A 21793-nucleotide genomic window follows, 5' to 3' on the forward strand; every position below is an offset into this window, starting at 1 on the left:
CCTCTTATTTCTGCTGCTTTCTATTTACATATTTTGACCTGGTATCTGGCCCTCTTTAATGCATTTTTTTAAGGTCCATGGCCACATTTCTCCATGCAGCGGGCGGTATGATGGCTGCCTCTCTGTAATTCAGCATGCTAGTAGTGCGCTGTCCTTATTATAATAATAATAATAAATTTTATTTCTATAGCACCGACATATTCCGCAGCACTTTACATTTCAGAGGGGATTTGTACAGACAATAGACATTACAGCATAACAATAATCACATAGATTATAACAGATACCAAGAGGAATGAGGGCCCTGCTCACAAGCTTACAGTCTATGAGGAAAGAGGGAGACACGAAAGGTGGGTGGTAACAGTTACCCTGATTGTATGGACCAGCCATAATGTTAAGTGTGTAACAGTACAGACACAGAGGGCTAATGGATGCATAAAGCATGTGGGAACATGATGCGGGGAACCTGGTTATGGTAAAACTTTTGACTGTGCCACACAGGGATAGATTAGGTTGTGTTGAGGCGGTAGGCCAGTCTGAATAAATGCGGGGGGGGCATGCTTAAAATTGTAGGGATTGGGGACTAATCGTATTGACCTGGGAAGTGCATTCCAAAGAATTGGTGCAGCACGTGTATAGTCTTGGAGACGGGAGTAGGAGGTTCTGATTATCGAGGATGCTAACCTCAGGTCATCAGCAGAACGGAGGGCACGGGTAGGGTGGTATACTGAAACAGGAAATGTAGGCTGGTGCTGAGCCATGGAGAGCTTTGTGGGTGAGGGTAATAAGTTTGTACTGGATTCTGGAGTGGATGGGTAGCCAGTGTAATGACTGGCACAAGGTAGAGGCATCGGTGTAACGATTGGTGAGGAATGTGATCCTGGCTGCAGCATTCAAGACAGATTGGAGAGGGGAGAGTTTGGTAAGAGGGAGACCGATTAGAAGAGAGTTACAATAGTCGAGACGAGAATGAATAAGAGAAACAGTAAGAGTTTTTGCAGAGTCAAAAGTAAGAAAAGGTCGAATTCTAGAAATGTTTTTGAGGTGCAGATGACAAGAGCGAGCCAGTGATCGGATGTGGGGGGCAAAGGAAAGCTCGGAGTCAAGTATGACCCCAAGACAGCGGACATGTTGCTGGGGAGTAATAGTGGAACCACACACGGAAATGGCAATGTCGGGTATAGGTACATTAGTAGAGGGAGGAAACACAAGGAGTTCAGTCTTTGACAAGTTCAGTTTCAGATATAGTGAGGACATGATGTTAGACACAGCGTTTTGACAATCGCCGGTGTTTATATCGCCGGTCCTTCCTTAATTCCTCCCGTTTTTATGAGTCTATATAAAATTGGAGGCCAATAGAAGTACTGTTTGGGCTATAACCGGCCACATGACACGGATAGACCTGTGCATGAGGCCTAATGAAAAGGATCTATAATGGAGCATGGCAAGACTGATCTGCTTAGTCCTGTTAGGGGAGTGTAATCTAAATGTGAGTGAATGGGGACTGAGTAATACTGTTGAGAGCAGGGTCCTAAAAATGGATGTAGTAAATCTGTCCAGGCAACATCATATGCAGTTTCCAATATGAGGAAGAATGACTAGCTCCACATGAACATGTAAGCTGATGGAGTGATTAGGTTTAGCCATGTACAGTGAAATCCCTTTCTATATTGCTAGTGGTTTATTTAGCTTTCTGTGGAGGGGACAGAAGCCAATGGGTAAACTGTCAGAAATGTGCCGTTGTGCTCGGTGCGGACATTGCCCAGGATTGTCTGGTTGTGTGAGACACCACTGTATGTACTGAACGTCAGCGCATTTTCTTTATAAAACAAAATGTTCTTTAAATACCCAAAGGCCGCCTGTTGAATAGTAGAAATGAGCGCTTTCTTGTTTTTGTCGGGGTGTTACTGTTTGGCTTGAGGTTTTCCTATGGGTAATGCGTGGGCTGAAATTGTAGGATGACATTACAATGGCTTTGGAGATGCTGCGAGTTATACCAATTTCTTGACTCGTTACTTCTTTATTGGAGGAAGTGCTGATTAGCAGGCGGTCACGTGGAGTGAGATGTGGTTTATACGGCAGGCCCTCGCCATCAGACCGCTGAGCGGCTGTACATGGATGGTCATGCCCTCTCTACTTCCCTTTAGCTACGTTGTGACACCCCTCACCTAAAATAAGAACAAAGCAACAAATATTACATCCAAATCCCCAAGCTCTCGTAGAACTCTACTTCTCTTTCTTTGTATGTAAAAGTTTTCAAGTGTCCATGAAAATGGAGGCCGACTCGTTTAGGGGCTGATAAGACGGCCATAATGGTTGTCACCAGCTCTCCTAGAAACCTTACTCCTATGTAGTGTGTACGTTTCCCCCACAGACGCCATGCCTGTGAGTGTTCGTGTGGACCCCATAGGAGGCCTGTCCTGCCTGCGCCGTGAGACCACTGTGAAAGCAGGAAGCAGAGTTTTGCCGCTCTCAATTGTTCCACTGACAGTGACATCCTTCATGCCATATGTGGTAAAGGCTGGTCACCCGTCTCGTGAGTAAGCAGGACTGGCGTGTGCCTTGTTTTCCAGCTGCTGCAGTCATACTGTGACCTCAGTGGATCTCTAATAGGGGGGCAGGCTAGTGATCCTCCTGGCCTTTTCCATCCCTCAGCCCCTTGATGCCTTTATTTCACATTGTAACGTCTGTCTCTGATGGCCATTTATATTATCCACAACCAACAAATGGAAATGTAGAAAATGAAGTATTGCCTCTCTGGGTTGGCAGAAATCACTGCTGTGAAACAAAGCATCAGATATGGAAACCATATCCTATCGCATTTCCCTCCCCCTCAACCCCGTGCAATGACGACCTACCCGATTTCTACAGAAAATACCATTGATGTCTCAATCCGTTATCTGCCGTCGTCACTGCTCATGCTTTGGCCACCAGTGCAACAGTGACCCCATGGCGTAATGCAACGTTCCTGGGCAGCTAAAGATTGACATGATTCTGGTTCCTGCTAATAAATGGTCTTTCCGTAATGAAAAATTGCCCAATGTTCAGTGTTGCACAATGTCCCCTTCCACTATCTCTGATGATTGTATGTTTTCCGGATCTCTGTTTGCTGCATATATAGAGGGTTAATGCGGCTGTAGCGATACACTGGCTTCCAGTCATGTTGCTGCACTAATGCACATTCTTGCCAATGGCCCTGGTGTTCCTTGGGTTTAATAGTAGATGTGTGGTGCATAAATAATATCCCAGGTAATGATTGGCAGTCAAGCTTAATATACTGTGTGATCTACAAATGTCTTTTAGGCTAAGTTCACACTGGGGGTTTTTGCAGCGCTTTTTTCATGCGAATTTTCAGCTGCGTTTTACAGTACCAGCAAAGTCTGAGATTTCAGAAATCTCATGCACACGGTTTTTTTGTCCTCAGGATTTTTGTGCTTTGCATGTTTTTTTTTTTTTTTTTTTTCAGCATTTGTTCAGCATTTTTCTCCCATTGAAATGAGTGGGAGCTGAAAAACACACCAAAAGCACAGGTATCAGGTTTTGCTGCGTTTTTTTGCCAAAACCAGATTCTGTAGAATAGGATTTTTTTTTCAACAGTAAACGTTCATCAGCGTGCACAAGACAGGATCTAGCATGCCAAAACCGCAAGAAAAAACAAGGAAAACAAGCTTTTCTTTTTTTTTTTTTTTTCTATAGCTTCTTTCCTGCGAAGAGATCAGTTTTTTTGCTGCAGAAAGAAAAGGTTGAAAAAACGCCTGGTGTGAACTTGCCCTTATGGTTTTCATAGGAACTGATCTTCCATATCTGGCAATGGCGGCTACACTCTGTATATCGTTTACGTCAAGTCAGCCCACCATCGGTGGGGGTGCCGAGGGTCAACCAGCACTCATCTGCTATTGATGACCCATCTTGTGGAAAGGACATTGATATCTTACTAGATACCTGTTCAGTATAGCAGTGGAGAACGCCTATGAATTGTATTTAATTGGATCCCTTCTAATTTTGGGTGGTATCTCCATACATGCTCATACAGGGACGGTCACCAGCCAGTGAGTGACACCGCCATGTGCACCTCTGTGGAATCCATGGATTTTATGCAGCAGAGTACAGGGCACAGACCGGCCGCAGGTCTCCTGGCCCCAGTCTGACAGCCTACCTATGGCCGCTGGGTTTGGTTGGCAGGGCCGCGGCCTTTCTCCGCACTGACTGTGATTCACAGACGTCCTAAAGTCTTTTCCCGACCTGTACGAAGTTGGACAACGTTTGCATGGTGACGGGTTCTAAACTAATGCAGTCATTATAACAAATTAGACTTGGCGCTTTTCATCATCCCATCTGATACTATACATTTTACCATGGTTTAATCGAGGCTCTCCGATTTGCCAGTAATATTGTATCCATGTCGTCTTTTTTACAGAGATTAAGAAGGCTGTCCACAAAATACAGAACGGAGAAGATTTACCCGACAATCACTGGAGAAAAAGAAGAAAATGTCAAAAAGAACAGATATAAAGATATCCTGCCATGTAAGTCAGTGTCCATTGTGTGGGGGAACCTTAATGTTCTGGTGCAGGTTTTCAGGCTAAAAATGGATAGGTGTCCGTGCTCCGAAATCTGTCACCAGGTTTCTGCTTCTTGATCTCAGGACAGCAAGCGATGGGGACGGAGACCCTGATTCCAGCACTGTGTCACTTACTGTGCCCTTTATAATAATCCCTGCTATATCTGCTAGGCATTTCCTGAATATCAGGGACCACATTGCAGGAGCTCATCATTCAGAGAACTAGCGGAACTGCAGCAAATAAGAATCTTGTATCAAAACTACAGCAAGCAGCCCAGGAAGCCCAACATTAGAATAACGATTTTTGCTCTAATGTATGCTGTTATTGATGGGAGCTTAAACCTGGTGACAGTATCTGCAGCTTTTCCCATGTAAGCTCAGCTTCAGCCCTTTGTGCATCCCATTCAGTTTTGGGGGCAGTAAGGGACGGTGTAGCAGATGCCCGATTTTAAATAAATTACGGTTCCTTTGGTCCATGATTGACAGCGGCCACACTTAGCGCACTTTTTCCCTTTCTTCTGTCACTGTAACAGATACCATTGTCACCCTTTTAACCAACTTTCGCTCTCCAGGAGTTAACAGGGAGTCATTGGTACTTTCGGTCCTCTCTAGCATTTAATCATAGTAGAAGAATGATACCGGACTAGGCCTCCCACTGTGCAGATGAGCTCTGATATAGTAATAGTTCCTAAAGGTATATTTCCGTCAGGGTACGTGTAACACATATAAGAAATAATGAGTGGCTTCATTGTGTAGTGTGATGGTGCGTCGGGGTTAGTGTCAGTACAACTGCAGGAAAAGAAAGTGAAGACAGGTTTAGACTCTGTTCACATCTGTGTCATATTTTTTTCTGGAATAAATTGAAATCCCAATGCTGTGACTGTCACTCGATGGACACCGGGGATGGGCGACAAAGTAGAGTCATGTTCCTAGTAATGCAAGTGTGAGCTCGGATTTCGGAACAAGTGTCCTACTATACATACTGTTCTGGGTCCGTGCCCACGACCAGGCATTGCTGCGGGTTTGACACTCCTTCTTTTTGCAGCATCAATCCCGCAGCAGGCAGCTGTGACAGCATAGTGAATGGGATACGTAGAAATTCCCTGTCCACTCTGTGTCTGTGCACCTGCTGATCACTCCGAGGCTGAATGCAGCATGTCCTTCAGGTCCGCAGCATGTCCGTATCTCTTGTGGAGACAACAGACATGTAATCAATAGAATATATTTAAATCTGCCCCGTCCAGTGAACACATGCACATATACCTGTGTTCAATAGAAGGCAGCGAGATTACTCTGCATCAAGAACGCTGCTACTTCCGGATCGTGGCCACATAACCTAACAATTTTTGGGTCATTTTTGCAAATCTGTTTTGGGAAGCTTCGATACAAGTGTAACAGTGTATTTGTGGTTCTTTCTATCCCTACTGTTCCCAATCAGGATGGGACTGAATGCTAAATTTGAAGAGCAACAATCCAATTTTGGAGGGGTACTGTCAAAGTAAAAAAGTGCTTTTAGTAGTTGTCAAAATTTAAGATAATGTTGGCTAGGGGCCCACTGCGTCCATGCACCGAGCCACTGTATATGTATGGAAGCCTTTACAGACATGTACTGTAACATCTCCATAGGCAGCCAGTCACCAGACGAAGGCTGACAGTGTGCTCTCTGTCTGGCCCGTATATGTCTGCAGATCATCTCACTTTCCTATACGGACACTACAAACCGCCTAGCCTATGTAACCCAGCAGTGTGGACCAGTGCTTTAGCATTTGTTCCAAAACAGGGGAAGGAGATTTTCTCCTCCATTATTGTGTTGGCATCTGATGAAGGGTCTGGCTGGCTCCGACTATTGTTTAAGCCAGCCCCCTTCTCTGATCATCTACATCATCTCTGACAAAGTTTTATTCTTTCACATTTTGACATCTTAAGAACTGTTATCTCCTTGGACAACACAGCTCAGCATTTTACAGCTGAGGGGAAAATCTCCATCCAGTGGCAAAAATGACAAAGCTAGACATGCTCGGCTGTTTTGTATAGCGTCCCCCCCTCCGGTCTGTGATAGACAAAAATGGGACCTTAGTGAGCCAAAAATCCCAGTTATTTGTAAGAGGGTTATAAAAGCAGCGTAGTTTAGTTGTGCTGGTGGGGTTCTGTAGCCTGCTCTCCTGCTAGTAGATTGGTCAACAACAGTGGTGCTCTGAGCATCTGTGGTTGGTTTGCAGTCGTTTGTGCTGATGGACTGCCTTCAGAGTCCAGAATCTTTTCTTTAGGCATCATTCACACTGCAGTTTTCACATGAGTGCTACCAGTATTCCTTATGGATGGCGCTCGTACGTGTGATAGTCTATAGGGTTGTTCATATGCTAGTGAATTTTTTTTCTTTTTTTTTTTTTTGTGGACAGAGAGGTCCAGGCAAAATCAGACATGTCCTATATGGATCCTAGTGTCGGATCAAATCAAACTCTGTGATGAAAGTCTATGGGTCAGTGAAAAAATTGAACAGCATTAAGATGCCATCTGTGCTGTCATTTTTTTCACTGACTGGGGTTCTCTACTCACATCCTGAACTTTTCGTTTTAGCTGCCTTCGGCCTGGGTCTGACACTGATCCCCAAACTTAAAATTTGTACTTTTTTTTTTTTTTTTTTTTCTACATAATGTTACTGTTTAATACAAAATTACACTAAGGGGAATTTCTCAGTAGGATCAACCCCCCTAAGCAGGCGATATGGGCATGTAGGTCATAGAAAGTAGAAAAAAACAATACCTTGATATCTACAATCCAATGTCTTATTCCAGAGAATTCCACATTTTTCTTGCCCCAATATAGTTAAGGGTAGCCGTAGCTCCTGGTCAACTCTCCTTCCCCCACAGCTGTTCTACTGGTGTCATCAACCTTGAAAGCTGAGCAGTGTGCAAAATGCCTGCATGGGAGTGTTTTCTTATATGGAAATGAGGTGTTAAGAACTATGGGTCTGACACTGATCAGCATGAGAATCTGCCTCCAGAGCTGCTTATAAATGCTAGGGAGAGTCACCAGTGTGTAACATGTGATCAACACTTAGAGTAGTAGAACTAAATTGTCTCCTTACAAACAGATGTGCTGCAGCTCTCACAGCTCTGCTGCATTGTAACGCTGCCTGTGAGATGGAAGCTCTGAGGAACCTGCAGATGTGTCAGGTATAATTACACCAAGCTCTGCAGTGAGAGCAGAGTGGCCATCACACTGGTATCCTTAACACATCACACTGGTGTAGCCATCACACTGGTGTAGCCATCACACTGGTGTAGCCATCACACTGGTGTAGCCATCACACTGGTGTAGCCATCACACTGGTGTAGCCATCACACTGGTGTAGCCATCACACTGGTGTAGCCATCACACTGGTGTAGCCATCACACATCACACTGGTGTAGCCGTCACACTGGTGTAGCCGTCACACTGGTGTAGCTGTCACACTGGTGAAGACATCACACGTCACATTGGTGGCCATCACACTGGTGAAGACATCACACGTCACACTGGTAGCCATCACACTGGTAACTCCCCTTCATGTAAAATAAGCTCTGGAGGCAGTCATTTACATATAAGAAAAAAGTTCATTTCTCTCTGGAATAAGACATCATACTGCAGATATCAAGGTGTCATTATATTCAGCTTTCAATGTCCTACGTGCCCATATAGAGGGCTTAGGAGGGTTAATCTTACTGATAGATTCCCTTTAAGGTGTAATGTGCTAGGTGTAATTTTCAGTGTGGGATTAGATGCCCACTTTCAGAAAATATTATTTTAATGTGTTTTATCATTCAGGTTTAGTTTTGCGTTTTCAAGATATAACAATTGTGCTGTCAGTGAAAGGGTTGAATGTCAGTCCATCGGGATCTGGAACCAGCATGCCCTACATTCCTGGCTCCTGTAATCACGGGGAGCGAGACACCAGATCCGTCGTATGTGAATATTTCTCTTCCTCTGTGTTAACATTGTAAACCCTTTTTGTCACTCACACAGTTGACCACAGTAGAGTTAAACTTGCACTGAAAATTCCACCTCATGAATCTGACTACATCAATGCAAATTTTATCAAGGTAAGCCATGTCCGTGTAGCCTTGGTGCACACAATGTTATGGTATATGCTGATCATCTCGACATACACGCCAATAGGAGAGAACGAGGGCAGCCGCCGGTCACTGGCTGGATCACCTCTGCTTGGCTTGTATCGTGTGCATCTACCTTCGGTACAATGTAGCTTCCACTTTCCTAGTAGCCTCACATAGGTGATTCTATATGGAAATGCAAATAACACATGGGAGTAATACCATATATACCCATGTATAAGCCGACCCACCTAATTTTGCCACAAAAAACGGGGAAAACGTATTGACTTGTGTATAAGCCGAGGGTGGAATCCATAGAATATGCCCCCATATGCTGCTCCATAGAATATGCCCCCATATGCTGCTCCATAGAATATGCCCCCATATGCTGCTCCATAGAATATGCCCCCATATGCTGCTCCATAGAATATGCCCCCATATGCTGCTCCATAGAATATGCCCCCATATGCTGCAAAAAAAAAATGCCATACTCTCCTCTCCTGGGTCCATCGCTGCTGTCTGCCGCTTCTTGTGTCAGTGACTGTTCAGCCAGCAGAGGGGCAGCGCGCACTAATCACATCACCGCGCCCCCTGCTGGCTAAATGTCACTGACACAGGATGCAGCAGAGACAGCGGTGAGCAGCAATGGACTGGGGGACAGGTGAATATCCTATACTCACCCATCCTGCCGCGGTCTCTGCTGCCTCGCTTCTCCACTGTCTCCCTTCCTGTCTTCAGTGGTCAGGCAGTACCGCTCATTACACTCATGAATATGCGCATATTCATGAGTGTAATGAGCGGTACCATGTGACCGCTGAATACAGGAAGGGAGACAGTGGAGAAGCGAGGCTGCAGAGACCGCGGCAGGACAGGTAAGTATGATCTCTGACACCCCCCGCCGACCCCCACGTATATGACCTGTGTATAAGCTGAGAGTGGGACTTTCAGCTCCAAAAAATGGGCTGAAAATCTTGGCTTATACACGAGTATATACAGTAAATCTATTGCTAGTTCTTTGTACAAAGTGTTGTGGCTAGGCCCTGTTCACATCTGCCCTCCATTACAGTGGCAGAGCAACAGAATTGAAGTCTGTCTCCTGATCCGTCACATGAGACACCATCAGCGCCTTACATTGATGTCTGTTGGGTATATCTTGGTGAATATGTTAATCTTGAATTGGATCTGTTACCATACTTCACAATGCAAACTGCATCTATTAATAGATCTCGTGGACCTTATAAGGCTGGTTTACTTTGAAAATCATGTCAGAATGGCTGTATATTTTTTTTTCAAACTTTTCCTTCCTGATATTAAAATTAGCAATTTATTAGTCCAGCCAGTCTTAATAATCAGGATTGTAAATGCATTTTGACATGGATTTTCGAACTTGGTACACCAGCCTCATCAGGTCTAAGATTTATTTTGCTAGTGGAGGCTGTCTGTATTGTAAAATCTTGTTACAGATCTGCTTTAAGTCTAACATGGACTTTGAGAAATGGAAACATTACCGTTAAATTGTGTACACAGTGATCTTTTTGTTTGGCACAGGTACCTGTGCAGATTACCATATGCGTTGCATACGGCTTTACATAATCATTTTCTCTCTTTCCAGGGAGTCCATGGCCCTAAAGCATATATAGCAACGCAGGGGCCTTTAGCTAATACAGTAATAGATTTTTGGAGGATGATTTGGGAATATCAGGTGAAGGTAAGTCAATAGAAATGTAAGTGTTCTGTTTAGCATGAAGGATATAAGACAGTATCCAGCTTTGCCTACCTAGATCCATTCTGGTTTTCAGGACGGATCCCTATAGTTTTGTGCCGATCTAGATTAGCAGTGATTGTTTCTACCTTAGAAATGTAAGGATGCCTTTCTTAGCTTCCATAGATGATGCATTCCAGGTTTTAATCCTTTTCACACATAGAAGACAGAGTTTTTCAATTGAGTTTGTGTTCAGAAAGAATATTATGTATTTGGTTTGGAACAATGCAAAAACCATGTAAAATGATTGCCTCCTAAAAATATTATTCTTTTTTTTTTAAAGAATATTGGATGGTTCATTTAGATTGTCATTAGGGTGTGTTCCCACGTGGTGTATTCACACTGGATTTTCTGCTGCGTATTACAGTGACTGCATTGTGGATAAGATTACATGATCTCATTCACATGCTCAGAAAAAAAATCTGCAGGATAAACTGGCCTGGCGTTGTAGATTCCATGTCGGCGTCGTGCCAATTCATGCTGCGTATGTCGCCTGATCAGCATGTAGTACCTACACGTTTGTGATGGGTATGGCACCCTTAATCATGGTGAATCTTAGTTTTTTTTTGTAGTGCATTTTCCACTGTGATACTCCTGTAGGTTTTATCCAGTCAAATGATATTGCTGACTTAGGCCGGTTTCACATTTGCGTATGGAGGAGCTGCGGACTTCCTCTGTGAAGCTCGCCCACAGCCGCACCTCCTCCGGTCAGCTCCGCTTCCGTCGACATTCGGCCTGCGTACCCTATCTTTAGCATTAGGTACGCAGGCCGTGCCGATGTATGCTGATGCCTCTGCATGTGTCGTTTTGACGGTGCTGCGACTTGCACCGAATGCAACGTGTTGCATTTTGGTGTGGTTGCTGCACCGTCAAAATGATGCATGCGGAGGCATCCGCATACACTGGCATGGCCTGCGTACCTAATGCTAAAGATAGGGTACGCAGATCGCATGCTGACGGAGGCGGAGCTGACCGGAGGAGGTGCGGCTGTGGGCGGAGCTTCACAATGGAAGTCCGCAGTTCCTCCATACGCAAATGTGAAACTGGCCTTGCCTGTAGAATCGGTCGTCACTATTAGATCGGCTCCCCCATAGATAAACGTATGGATGTACTGTGAATGGAGCTGCACTGCATAGCTCTTTTCATTGTGTAGTACTCAGCAGCAGCTCCTATCGAAGAGAACCATCCTGATCTGATGTCCTAAGGACAGGTCATCACTACCATCTGACCAGACCACCCCTTTAAGGTGCATGTGAGCAGTAGCATTAAGTTACAAGAGTGATCTTGTTTCACAGACAAATGTATAATACACAGGTTTTTCTTGTATCAATGTAATGATTGAGCCATTTGAAATAATGTGGAGGGAAAAAATATATTGTTTTAATTAAACTAATGTGACTTTTTCTATCTTCAATTTCCAGATAATTGTAATGGCTTGTCGTGAATTTGAAATGGGAAGGGTATGTATTGTGGAGACATCGTGAGTTGCATGAATCTGCACTTCCTTTGGGGTTTGAGTAATGCAGGATTTCCTTTAACTGCTTCTGACCAACTACAATGTGGGACCTAGAAGCTGAAGCCTGCTCGGGATAGAGGCCATTTATGAAGCATAATCTTGGGTTAGATTACGAGATCTTAAGCTTTTTGCCCTAAGTAAATGTGACAAGGGAGAGGAAACACGAATGTTTCTTTGCAGTTCCTCCTGTTGTGGACGCTTGAAGGAAATTACTGTCATGTGTAACATGTGATGGCAAAATGTGGAGTCATGTTTAATGAGGTATCGGAGCTTGATGAATGCAGTGCCTATAGCAGTATACTGTTAGTAGAGCACGTAAATCTAGAGATGGGCGGACCCCAGGATGTTCAAGTTTGGATGAACAGTTAAAAAAAAAATTCTGGTTTGGGTACCCGAACACTGTACTTGAATGGGGAGGCTGAATATGTAGTGTTTGCCACGCTGTCGCTTGTATGACATTGCGACATCCATTGCCTCTGATCGGTGTCTCATTTGACAGCATGGGAACCGTGGCTGTCTGACCGCTGGTAGTGATTTTTGCTGCCGATCAGAGGCAATGTTTGCGGCGCTGTCAAACACATGACAGTGCGAAAAACACCTGGTGTTTGTGGCGATCTTCATAATATTCTATGGAGGAAAAATGAATCTATAAGTGGCTAATAAAAATAATCAAAGAATCACAGTATGGGGTCTGACTTGCTCTACAGTAAGCCAAAATGGCACCAGAATTCCCTAGATACCCGAGTGGAGTGCTCCCACACTGCCCTCAATGGTGAGTGATGTCTTCCTTCTGTACCTGTATACACAGCCGCCTATCGGTCCGTGAGCAGGTGGAACGCTGTACTCCTATCAGAGTCTAACATATTCTTTGACTCCTTTCAGTCAATCTTTTTTTTTTTTTTTTGTGTAATAATCTTTTTAAATTTGCTCGAATTTCACTTTTTTTTTTTTTTGTGAAATACAGTCCTAACCTACATGTGGGAGCAATGCAATAAATACCTATCTGGGGTGTGAGGAGTCTCAGATTTCCCCACAGGGATCTCAAGTGAAATACTTGCTGCCGTTTATTGGTGTTGCTCTGTCCATCAGCACACCATGGTAGTGTGTATTGTGCCATTAGCTATTTCAGGGAAATGGTGAGGAAAATGCAATTCCCTGCATCCCAGCATAGTAATTACTGGAAGTCTATTCGTAAAGGGATTGATTTCAGTATTATATTAAGCACTGTAATTCTCTTATGCCATGTGTCATTTCCACATTTTGCGACTGAATACCCCAGTGACTGATTTTTCCACTTGTAAGATTTTAATATTGTCCATAAAGGTAACAGTTACTTGCTAATCAGCAGCTAGAATACTGTAGTTTTAACAAATATATATATATATATATATATATATATATATATATTTTTTTTTTTTTTTTGTGTTTTAACAGAAAAAATGTGAGCGCTATTATCCAAATTTTGGAGAACAAGCTTTAACGTTTGGAACTTTTCATATTTCTTGTGTAAGTATACCTTCATGAGGAGGTTGTATTTTAGGTGTAGTGTCACGCGTTCAGCACTACCTGTATGTAGAGCTACCGACTAAATGTAACACTGCTGCACTATTTCATGTTTGTGTAGTAAGTCATTTAAGAGTTGATCAAAAAATACACAGGACCCTGGCCCCGTCAGCCGTTTTGGTAGTCTTTGGCAGCCAGACCATAGATATGCAAACCCCTGCTTGCTGGTATCCCCAGTGCCTCTACTAATTGGTAGGCCCATTGAAAACGATGACGCCATACTGGACCTACTGATGAAAAGGTGCCAAGGATTCCGGATTCCAGGTTTGTAGGGTCTTGGTCTGACAGGCAAAGACTACTGATGTGATCACTGGATTAGGGTGAAGCAAATCTTTTTGATCATCTCTAGCCATGGATGTTACTAATAGACTGGATAATTCTGTCTTTTTATATTCTGTAGGAGGAAGAACAGTCCAGAAAAGATTACTTTGTTAGAACACTTACGGTGGAATTCCAGAATGTAAGTTTTGTACGATATTGGGCCAACAATCACAGTCTTCATTTTCTTTAAGATGGTTGTGTCCTGAATGATGATGCAAATAACAGATCACTTAAGGAGTTGTCTCACTAAGGCATCATCTTTGCATGAACCTTGGTAAAACATTTAGGCATTATGAGCAGCTGCCCCACAGGCAAGTTTGTTGTGGCTGATACTTATGGCAACTGCTGTTACCTTTCTTGCCACAGCTCACATTGATGTGCCGTCCTGGATGAGCTGCACTACCTGAGCAACTTCTGTGGGTTGTAGGCACTGTCTCATGCTACTGTACAGTATATCTAGGGGTGAGAGCAATAACAAAATGCAAAAGTAACCAAAACAGCCAAAAAGGATGAGAACCGAGAAATGGTCTGTAGTCACCACTTGCAGAACCACTTCTTTATAGGGGTTGTCTTGCTATTTTCCTATCATTTCTACCTGTTGCCAATTCCATTTGCACAACAGCAGGAGAAAATTGATTCGTAATCGGTGTTGCTTCATAACTGGACAGGTTGTTTTCGCAGAAGTGTGATTGACTTGGAGTTACATTGTGTTTTTTATGTGTTGCCTTTATTTTATTGAGCAGTGTATATTAAAGGGGTTGTCCACTTTATCTTAACAAATGTATATGGGATGTGATTTTTTTTTTTTTTTTGTCTTTTACTAATTTATAAGTATGCAACATAGAAAAAACAAGACGAGTCATAACCCATCAAACCCACAGAACTATGAGCAGAGAAACACAATGGTTAAAATCTGTCATTTGACATATGACAAAATCCTGTAAAGTGCCAGACATACTGTAGACATAGCCCTGCCTCACTGCCAGCTGTGCAACATTACCAGCTCCTTACAGAGTTGCGGAGTAAATGCTCCATGTGACTTCAATTATATCAGTATTCCAGAAGCACAGGTCCTCACCACTGCCACTGTTTAACAAGGTGGTATCCTTACCATTCACAGACCTTGCATTTGTAAATAGGGGAATTCTGACATTTTATGCTTGGTGACCACCAAGTGATGTAAAGCCAAATACCTGATTGCTCTCCCATATGTGCAATTGGTTGTGAAATGCTCTTTATGGAAGAAACGGCTTTGGTATTTTTTAATATGACAAAGAATGTACCGTATATTTTAATCCTTGTCATTCTGTAATTGTTGTTATAGGTTATGGCTCATCCTTTTTATAAAAAAAAAAAATATATAAAAAAAATTGCCATCTCCAATTATGACAGACAAGCACCTCTTATATTCAACAATTTTTTTTTTTTTATGGAAAAAAGGTAGGTTTGTGTGGCAAATGTCTTATGAAGGTATTTTGGTAATATTTAAGCATTACAGGTTCTTCTCCTGCACTTGTTATTGCAGCTTTTATCAGACTGTATAGGTCTCCTGTCCAAAAAATGTCTGCTGGTGGAGGAGCATGTGACCAGACTCCCCTAAATGAAAGTCTGCTTTCCCACATGCCGTGTTTAATTGGAGAAGCATGATGGCCAGATCTGATCACATGCTCCTCCATCATCTGCCGTTCTTATTGTGCAGTCTGAGGAAAGCGATACCAACAAGTGCAAGAACCTGCCATACCTATGTAATAGTAAGTGCCACAAAATCATGTCCCCAACACATCTGGTAAAGTAGATAAAGAGCAACCCACAGGAAACCCACCAGGATCAGGGAAATGTTCACATTTTCTTTAGGAATTTTTATATTTTTTGCTTTTTTTTTTATCTCCTTTCATTCCCTTAAAGGGAATCTAAACTATTAATATGGTCATGCAGGTCATAGACTACTGAGGAGAGTGATGCCGGTGTGTCTCATATCAGATGCCTTGTTTCTGATATATCTATCCCTTTATATAAGTGACCTCTTCCAGGCTCTGGGGAGGACGGAAGCTGACTGGAAGACAACTCTGCCTCCAGAGCTTATTTTACATGTAGGCGGCATTGAGAGTGTGCCACATGTAACTAACACAACAGGAGAAATTAAATTTGTCCGCTTGCAAACACATTTTTTGTTTTTCTCTGAGCTCTGCTGTGTAGTAGCAATATAGAGGAACCTGCAGACGTCAGGTATAATCGCACACCGCTCTGCTGTGAGAGCAGAGAGCGGCCATCAGTGGTAGCACCGGTAACCATTCTAAATCGAATACTAAACTAAGCTGCAGAATCCAGAAGTGGACATCAGTCTCTAAAGATGCCGTTCAGAATCCGATCGCCCTGTGTATCTAAGGACTTCTAGAAATTGCTTTATAATGGATTTGGCCAATACAAACTAGTATTCCAAGGGGATATTAAGATGTTAATTTTTTTCTTCTACTTTGTAATCTTCTTTGTGTTTCAAAGTACTCTTGTTATTTCTTGCTTTTAATTAACATCTGTAATAATATTATAGATTTGTTGTGCATTTTGCAGAAATTTTCAGTTGCGGTACTTCAGTTTTTATCAAGTATAGGAGTTTATTTACTTTTCTAGTTACTATCCTTTTATTCTTTACATAGTCAAATCAAAAGGTAGCTCCCGGCATTACCGAGAATGAGGAGCTCCCATTTTCAGATGGAGACTTGGTCACCTTTATGCAGCTGTTTTGAAAAGAAATAAATGTTAAGCCATGTGCACATGTGGCAGGTTTTGCAGTGCAGCAAAGCACAGTGTAATTTTTTTCCCATTCTGTTTGGAAGGAGACGCGTAGGATTCTTCAGTTTCATTATGTAAATTGGCCGGACCACGATGTGCCATCATCTTTCGACTCTATTCTTGACATGATTAGTTTGATGCGGGATTATCAGGCTCACGATGAGGTTCCATTATGTATTCATTGCAGGTATGCATCCTTTACAGAATTGTATGAAATGGTAACCCCATTGTCGCCTCATCAGACTGTAAGTTGAGTATTGTCGTCCTCTCTTTAGTGCAGGGTGTGGACGGACAGGAGCCATTTGTGCAATAGATTATACATGGAATCTGCTGAAGGCGCGGGTAAGTGGCAAGCATGAAAACCACAGTTCAGAAGATTCCAGCTGTCCGGAGGTATTAATGCATTATTGTCTTTGTCATCAGAAAATACCTGAAGAGTTTAATGTTTTTAGTTTAATTCAAGATATGAGGACGCAGCGTCATTCGGCTGTCCAAACCAAGGTATGGAATTTGCACCAGTTACAATTGGAAACCACCTGTAGGTGATGAATTATTTTTTTATTCAAATCTGAGCCATATTTACTTTTGATAATTAAGTTACATGCAGTTTTTGTATTCATTCAGTGTTAAATCTTGGGTTTAGTGTCAGCTTTTTTGAAGGAAAATTAAAATTCCGCTGTAACTTGGCAATGGGCTATCAATGTACTACTAATAGTGTAATCCAACATTGTGATCTCCAGAATATGTACTCTTTTCACCAACCATAAAACTTTTGATTGCTGTAGGAGCCTGTGCTGCACATGGTTTAAAGGGAATCTGTCACCCTATTTTTTGCCTATCAGCTGCCGGCACTGACATCAGGGGCTTATCTACAGCATTCTGTAATGCTGTAGATAAGCCCCCGATGTAACCTGAAAGATAAGAAATATGAGTTAGATTATACTCACCCAGGGGTGGTCTGGTTTTGGTCCGATGGGTGTCACCGTCTGGTCCGGCGCCTCCCATCTTGTAACGGTGATGTCTTCTCTTTGCTGCCTGTCGTGGCTCCAGCGCAGGCGCACTGATCTGCCCTGTTGATTGCAGAGTAGAATACTGCAGTGCGCAGGCGCCGGACCTCTGCCAGTGGTGCTCTGTTTGGCTTTTCATCTCTGGCTTCTGACAGATCACTGATCCCTCACTGACCTATCCCCTAACTTATATAATGACTGTATGTATATATGTGAAAAAAAACAAACCCTTCTGCAGGCAAGCGCCAGCTGTGGCATCTGTGCTGCAGTATAATCACGTGTACTTGTGTATACGTATAGCTCTGGCAAAAATGAAGAGACCACCACATCAAAACAGTGTCGTGGGCAGTCCATTCTCCAGACCTGAACCCCATTGAAAACCTCTGGAATGTAATGAAGAGGATGATGGATAGTCACAAGCCATCAAACAAGGAAGAACTGGTTACATTTTTGTGCCAGAAGCAGTGTGAAAGACTGGTGGAAAGCATGCCAAGACGAATGAAATCTGTTTTTAAAAATCATAGTTATTCCACAAAATATTGATTTCTGAACTCTTCCTGAGTTGATTCTAAATGATTATGAACTTGTTTTATTTGCATTATTTGAGGTCTGAAAGCACTGTTTTTTTTTTTTGGTTTTTTTTTTTTTTTGGTTTTTTTTAAATTTTGACCACTTTTCTTTGATAGAAAAAAAATACAAAATTTTTTGCTTGGAAATTCGGAGACATGTCAGAAGTTTATAGACTAAAAACAATTTATATTTTACTCAAAAATATACCTTTAAAGAGAAAAATCAGACAAACTGAACATTTGAAAGTGGTCTCTTAATTTTTGCAAGTGCTGTATAATTAATGTGGTTGATGTTATCCTGATATTCAAAAAAAAAAAAAATCCATTTGAAAATGGCACCTGCGAACTAACTAGCAGCTATCGGTGTATGTAGAGGTGATCCGATAGCTGCTACTGCGCCGGTGGCGCCATATTGGTGGAGGAAATTTTTTTTTCTCTAGCAAGATGGTGCTGCGTGCACAGCAGAAGCTATTGGATCACCTCTATATACACCGGTAGCTGCTACTGCACAGGCATGGCGAGCACCATTTTCAAATGGATTTTTCTCTAGTTACCCCCCCACGACAGCATACCTGGAGGACATTCCCCTTTTGTAATAGGGACAGGAAATGACAAAGGTTAAATAACATCCTCCCCCTCAGTTTTCTTTCCTATCCCTACTAGAGATGAAGGCATCATCCTCTGTGTACTGTGCCAGCAGCGGTCACTGGGGGAGGGAAGACATCTGACCGGGCAGCAGGGGAGCAGACTTGCCGCTGCTCCCGTCTCCATCTTGGACTCGGGACCTCCCCTCCATTCCGCACCTTCGGGCAAGGTCTGGGGGGATTCTTCGGCTGGAGTCCTCTCGGAGCTCTCCAGCCTCTCTCCTCCTCCGACGTTGCGCATCTGGGCGTGCACGCGAGACGACTTCCGGGTCTGAAGCTGGCGGTAGGATTTGACATTACACGCCGGCCAGTTTCACTATGTGGGAGAGACTTATTTGCGTTCCACGCTGGAACACATGGCTGTTGGTGGGCCTCAACCCCCCCTCCCGGACATCGGAAGGAGGAGTTCCTCTAATCAGAGGGCGGGTGCTGGGTCTGGTTGCCCATAAAGGAGCCCCGGACAAGGAAGAACACCTAAAGAAGGACCACTGTGTGGTGAATAAGCATGGAGATGTCAGGTTCCTCTCGCTCTGCATCTGCAGATCCAACACCCTCTTAGTCCCAGTAAGTTCTCTGGTATTGGCCATTCCCTGTGTGCAGGTTTAGGATCTTACGGTTCCTAATCCCATTTCTTGTAGGAGGACAAGGAACCTGCACCAGGAAGCAAGTCTAAGACTTCACGGAGAGATGTGCTGTCTGTACGAAAAAATTGGCCTCTTCACATAAAAAAAAGATTATTCAAGGAGGGCACGGAGAAGGTCATCAGGGAAGAACAACCATCCATGATGGAAAAACTAGGGGCCTAATCCAACAGGAGATTAAAACCTCTCTGGCTGCCTTTTCCCATCCCACTCCCTCTCCCAGTGCCCCTCCAGAAGCTAAAAAGAGGAAGCTTAATCTAGAGGAAGAAGGGAATGGTGACTCTTAGGATGAAGCGTCGATTCCAGACGAGCCTCTTGAAAAAGGCAAATTATTCTTGGACCCAGAGGTCTCCCAACAGGAGCGATATTCTCCTCAGGGGATATAGAGGAATTCCTCACGGCAGTGAGGAAGACAATGGAAATTGAGGAGAAGACTGTCCAGACAGTACAGGAAGAAATGTTTGGGGGGTCTACATTCTAAGAAGAAGCAAATATTCCCCATTCATAAATATGCAGGATCTAGTCCTAGAAGAGTGGGAATCTCCAGAGAAGAGGCTCACCATTCCAGCAGAGATGGACAGGTTCCCTGTAGACGACGAGACGGCATCATGCTGGCCAGAAATTCCAAAAGTCGACGTCCAGATTGCTAGGGTAGCTAAGAAAACCACACTACTATTTGAGGATGCCTCACAGTTGAAGAATCCTCTGGAACGCAACATGGATGGGCTATTGAGGAAATAATGGGAAACCTCAGCATCTTTATTGAATATCAATGCCATATCTACTTGTGTGGCCTGATCGATGTGCTGTTGGCTGGGGCAGCTGGAGGAACACCTGGCTACAGGCACCCCCAGAGAGGACATCATAGCTTCTCTACCTCTCCTCCAGAAGGCAACCGGTTTCCTAGCAGATGCCTCTGCAGAATTTGTGACAGTGGCAGCAAGATCATCAGGATTATCAAACACTGTGAGAAAAAATGAAACTGTGTAATATCCCCTTCAAGGGGAAATACATGTTTGGTCCTGCCCTCGATGAGCTGTTAGAAGAGGCTTCTGATAAAAAGACCTTACCAGACCCTAGGAACACTAGGAAAAGACCCTTCCACCCACAACAAGAGCAAACACCTCAGTATAAGGGGAAGGGCAAATCTGTGTGCTGGAGCTACCCGAAAGGGGGAAAAGACAAGAATCTTTTTCTTCCCCGCTCCCAAAGACAAAAGAAGCAATGACGCCATCACGGTGGGAGATCGCATTTCAAACTTCCTTCCGCAGTGGCAAAAGATCTGCTCAGATCAATGGACTCTAAAAGCAGTGAGGGAAGAAATAGTTTGTCTCATATCCTCAAAAGACAACGCGGCTCTCCTCTCCAGAGTTCAGTCCACCCTGATAGCGGGATTCGAAGACCTAATAGCCATAGGGGTAGTCTCCATTGTCCAGGAAAGAGAAAGGAAGAGGGGACATAACTCAAACCTGTTCCTCATAACAAAAAACAAACTGGTCTTACCGGATAATAATCAATCTAATACCATTGAATCAATATGCAGCATACAGAAGATTCAAGATGGAATCCGTCAGGTCAACAGTACCTCTGATTGATTGGGCAGGAGGATTTAGTCATGGCGATGATAGACCACCTACAAAATTCGTATTATCTCATCCCGATCCATCCAACCTATTGAAGATTCCTAAGGTTCGCAATCGCATAAGGGGAACACACAGATCGTTACCAGTTCAATGTCCTCCCTTTTGGACTATCTTCAGCCCCAAGGATCTTCACAAAGATCATGTCAGCGGTCATGGCTTACATCAGGGGCCAGCACGTATGTGCATAGTCCCATACCTCAATGACCTCTTGTTGGTGGCTCCTTTGGTACCCATGCTACAAGAACGCCCACAGATGACAACCCAAATCTTATCGTCTCTGGGCTGGATAGTGAACCTCAATAAATCAGATATGGTTCCTGCAATAACAAAGACATTCCTAGGAGTCCTATTAGACTCACACAACCAGATGTCCTTCTTTCCCAAACAGAAACAGATCTTACTAAAAGCAAAGATAAAAATACTACAGAGAAAGGAGATATCAAAACGGAAAAAAACGAAGAATATGTCCAATGTTCAATTGAATTAAATATTTATTATGAAGGATACAAAACAATAAATGCAGGGGTGGGAATGAATTACCAAAAGAAGGGGCAACACAAGGGGTCTATTGCACAGATATTATGCACTACAATGTACTATGACTGTATAGAAAGTAACATAGTTATAAGAAAAATTAATGAGCCACAAAAAATCCATCAGCCACAAAATTCATGTGCTGATATAC

General features: G+C 43.3%; 1 protein-coding gene across 1 annotated transcript in view; it reads left to right on the forward strand.

Moving 5' to 3' along the window:
- The first annotated feature begins 4384 nt into the window (after nucleotides 1–4384).
- Nucleotides 4385–21793, forward strand: part of PTPN12 (protein tyrosine phosphatase non-receptor type 12) — a 61026-nt gene continuing 43617 nt past the window's right edge. Inside the window, exons 1-9 of the mRNA XM_073551402.1 lie at nucleotides 4385–4526; nucleotides 8567–8643; nucleotides 10265–10360; nucleotides 11836–11874; nucleotides 13365–13436; nucleotides 13894–13953; nucleotides 16649–16791; nucleotides 16880–16946; nucleotides 17028–17105. Of these exons, the coding sequence (XP_073407503.1) occupies nucleotides 4400–4526; nucleotides 8567–8643; nucleotides 10265–10360; nucleotides 11836–11874; nucleotides 13365–13436; nucleotides 13894–13953; nucleotides 16649–16791; nucleotides 16880–16946; nucleotides 17028–17105 (759 nt within the window). The 5' untranslated portion in view covers nucleotides 4385–4399. The remainder of the gene's footprint in view (nucleotides 4527–8566; nucleotides 8644–10264; nucleotides 10361–11835; nucleotides 11875–13364; nucleotides 13437–13893; nucleotides 13954–16648; nucleotides 16792–16879; nucleotides 16947–17027; nucleotides 17106–21793) is intronic.

The sequence above is a fragment of the Dendrobates tinctorius genome, unplaced genomic scaffold, assembly GCF_039654945.1.
Source record: "Dendrobates tinctorius isolate UK_male_01 unplaced genomic scaffold, ASM3965494v1 ptg000176l, whole genome shotgun sequence".
Taxonomy (NCBI): Eukaryota; Metazoa; Chordata; class Amphibia; order Anura; family Dendrobatidae; genus Dendrobates; species Dendrobates tinctorius.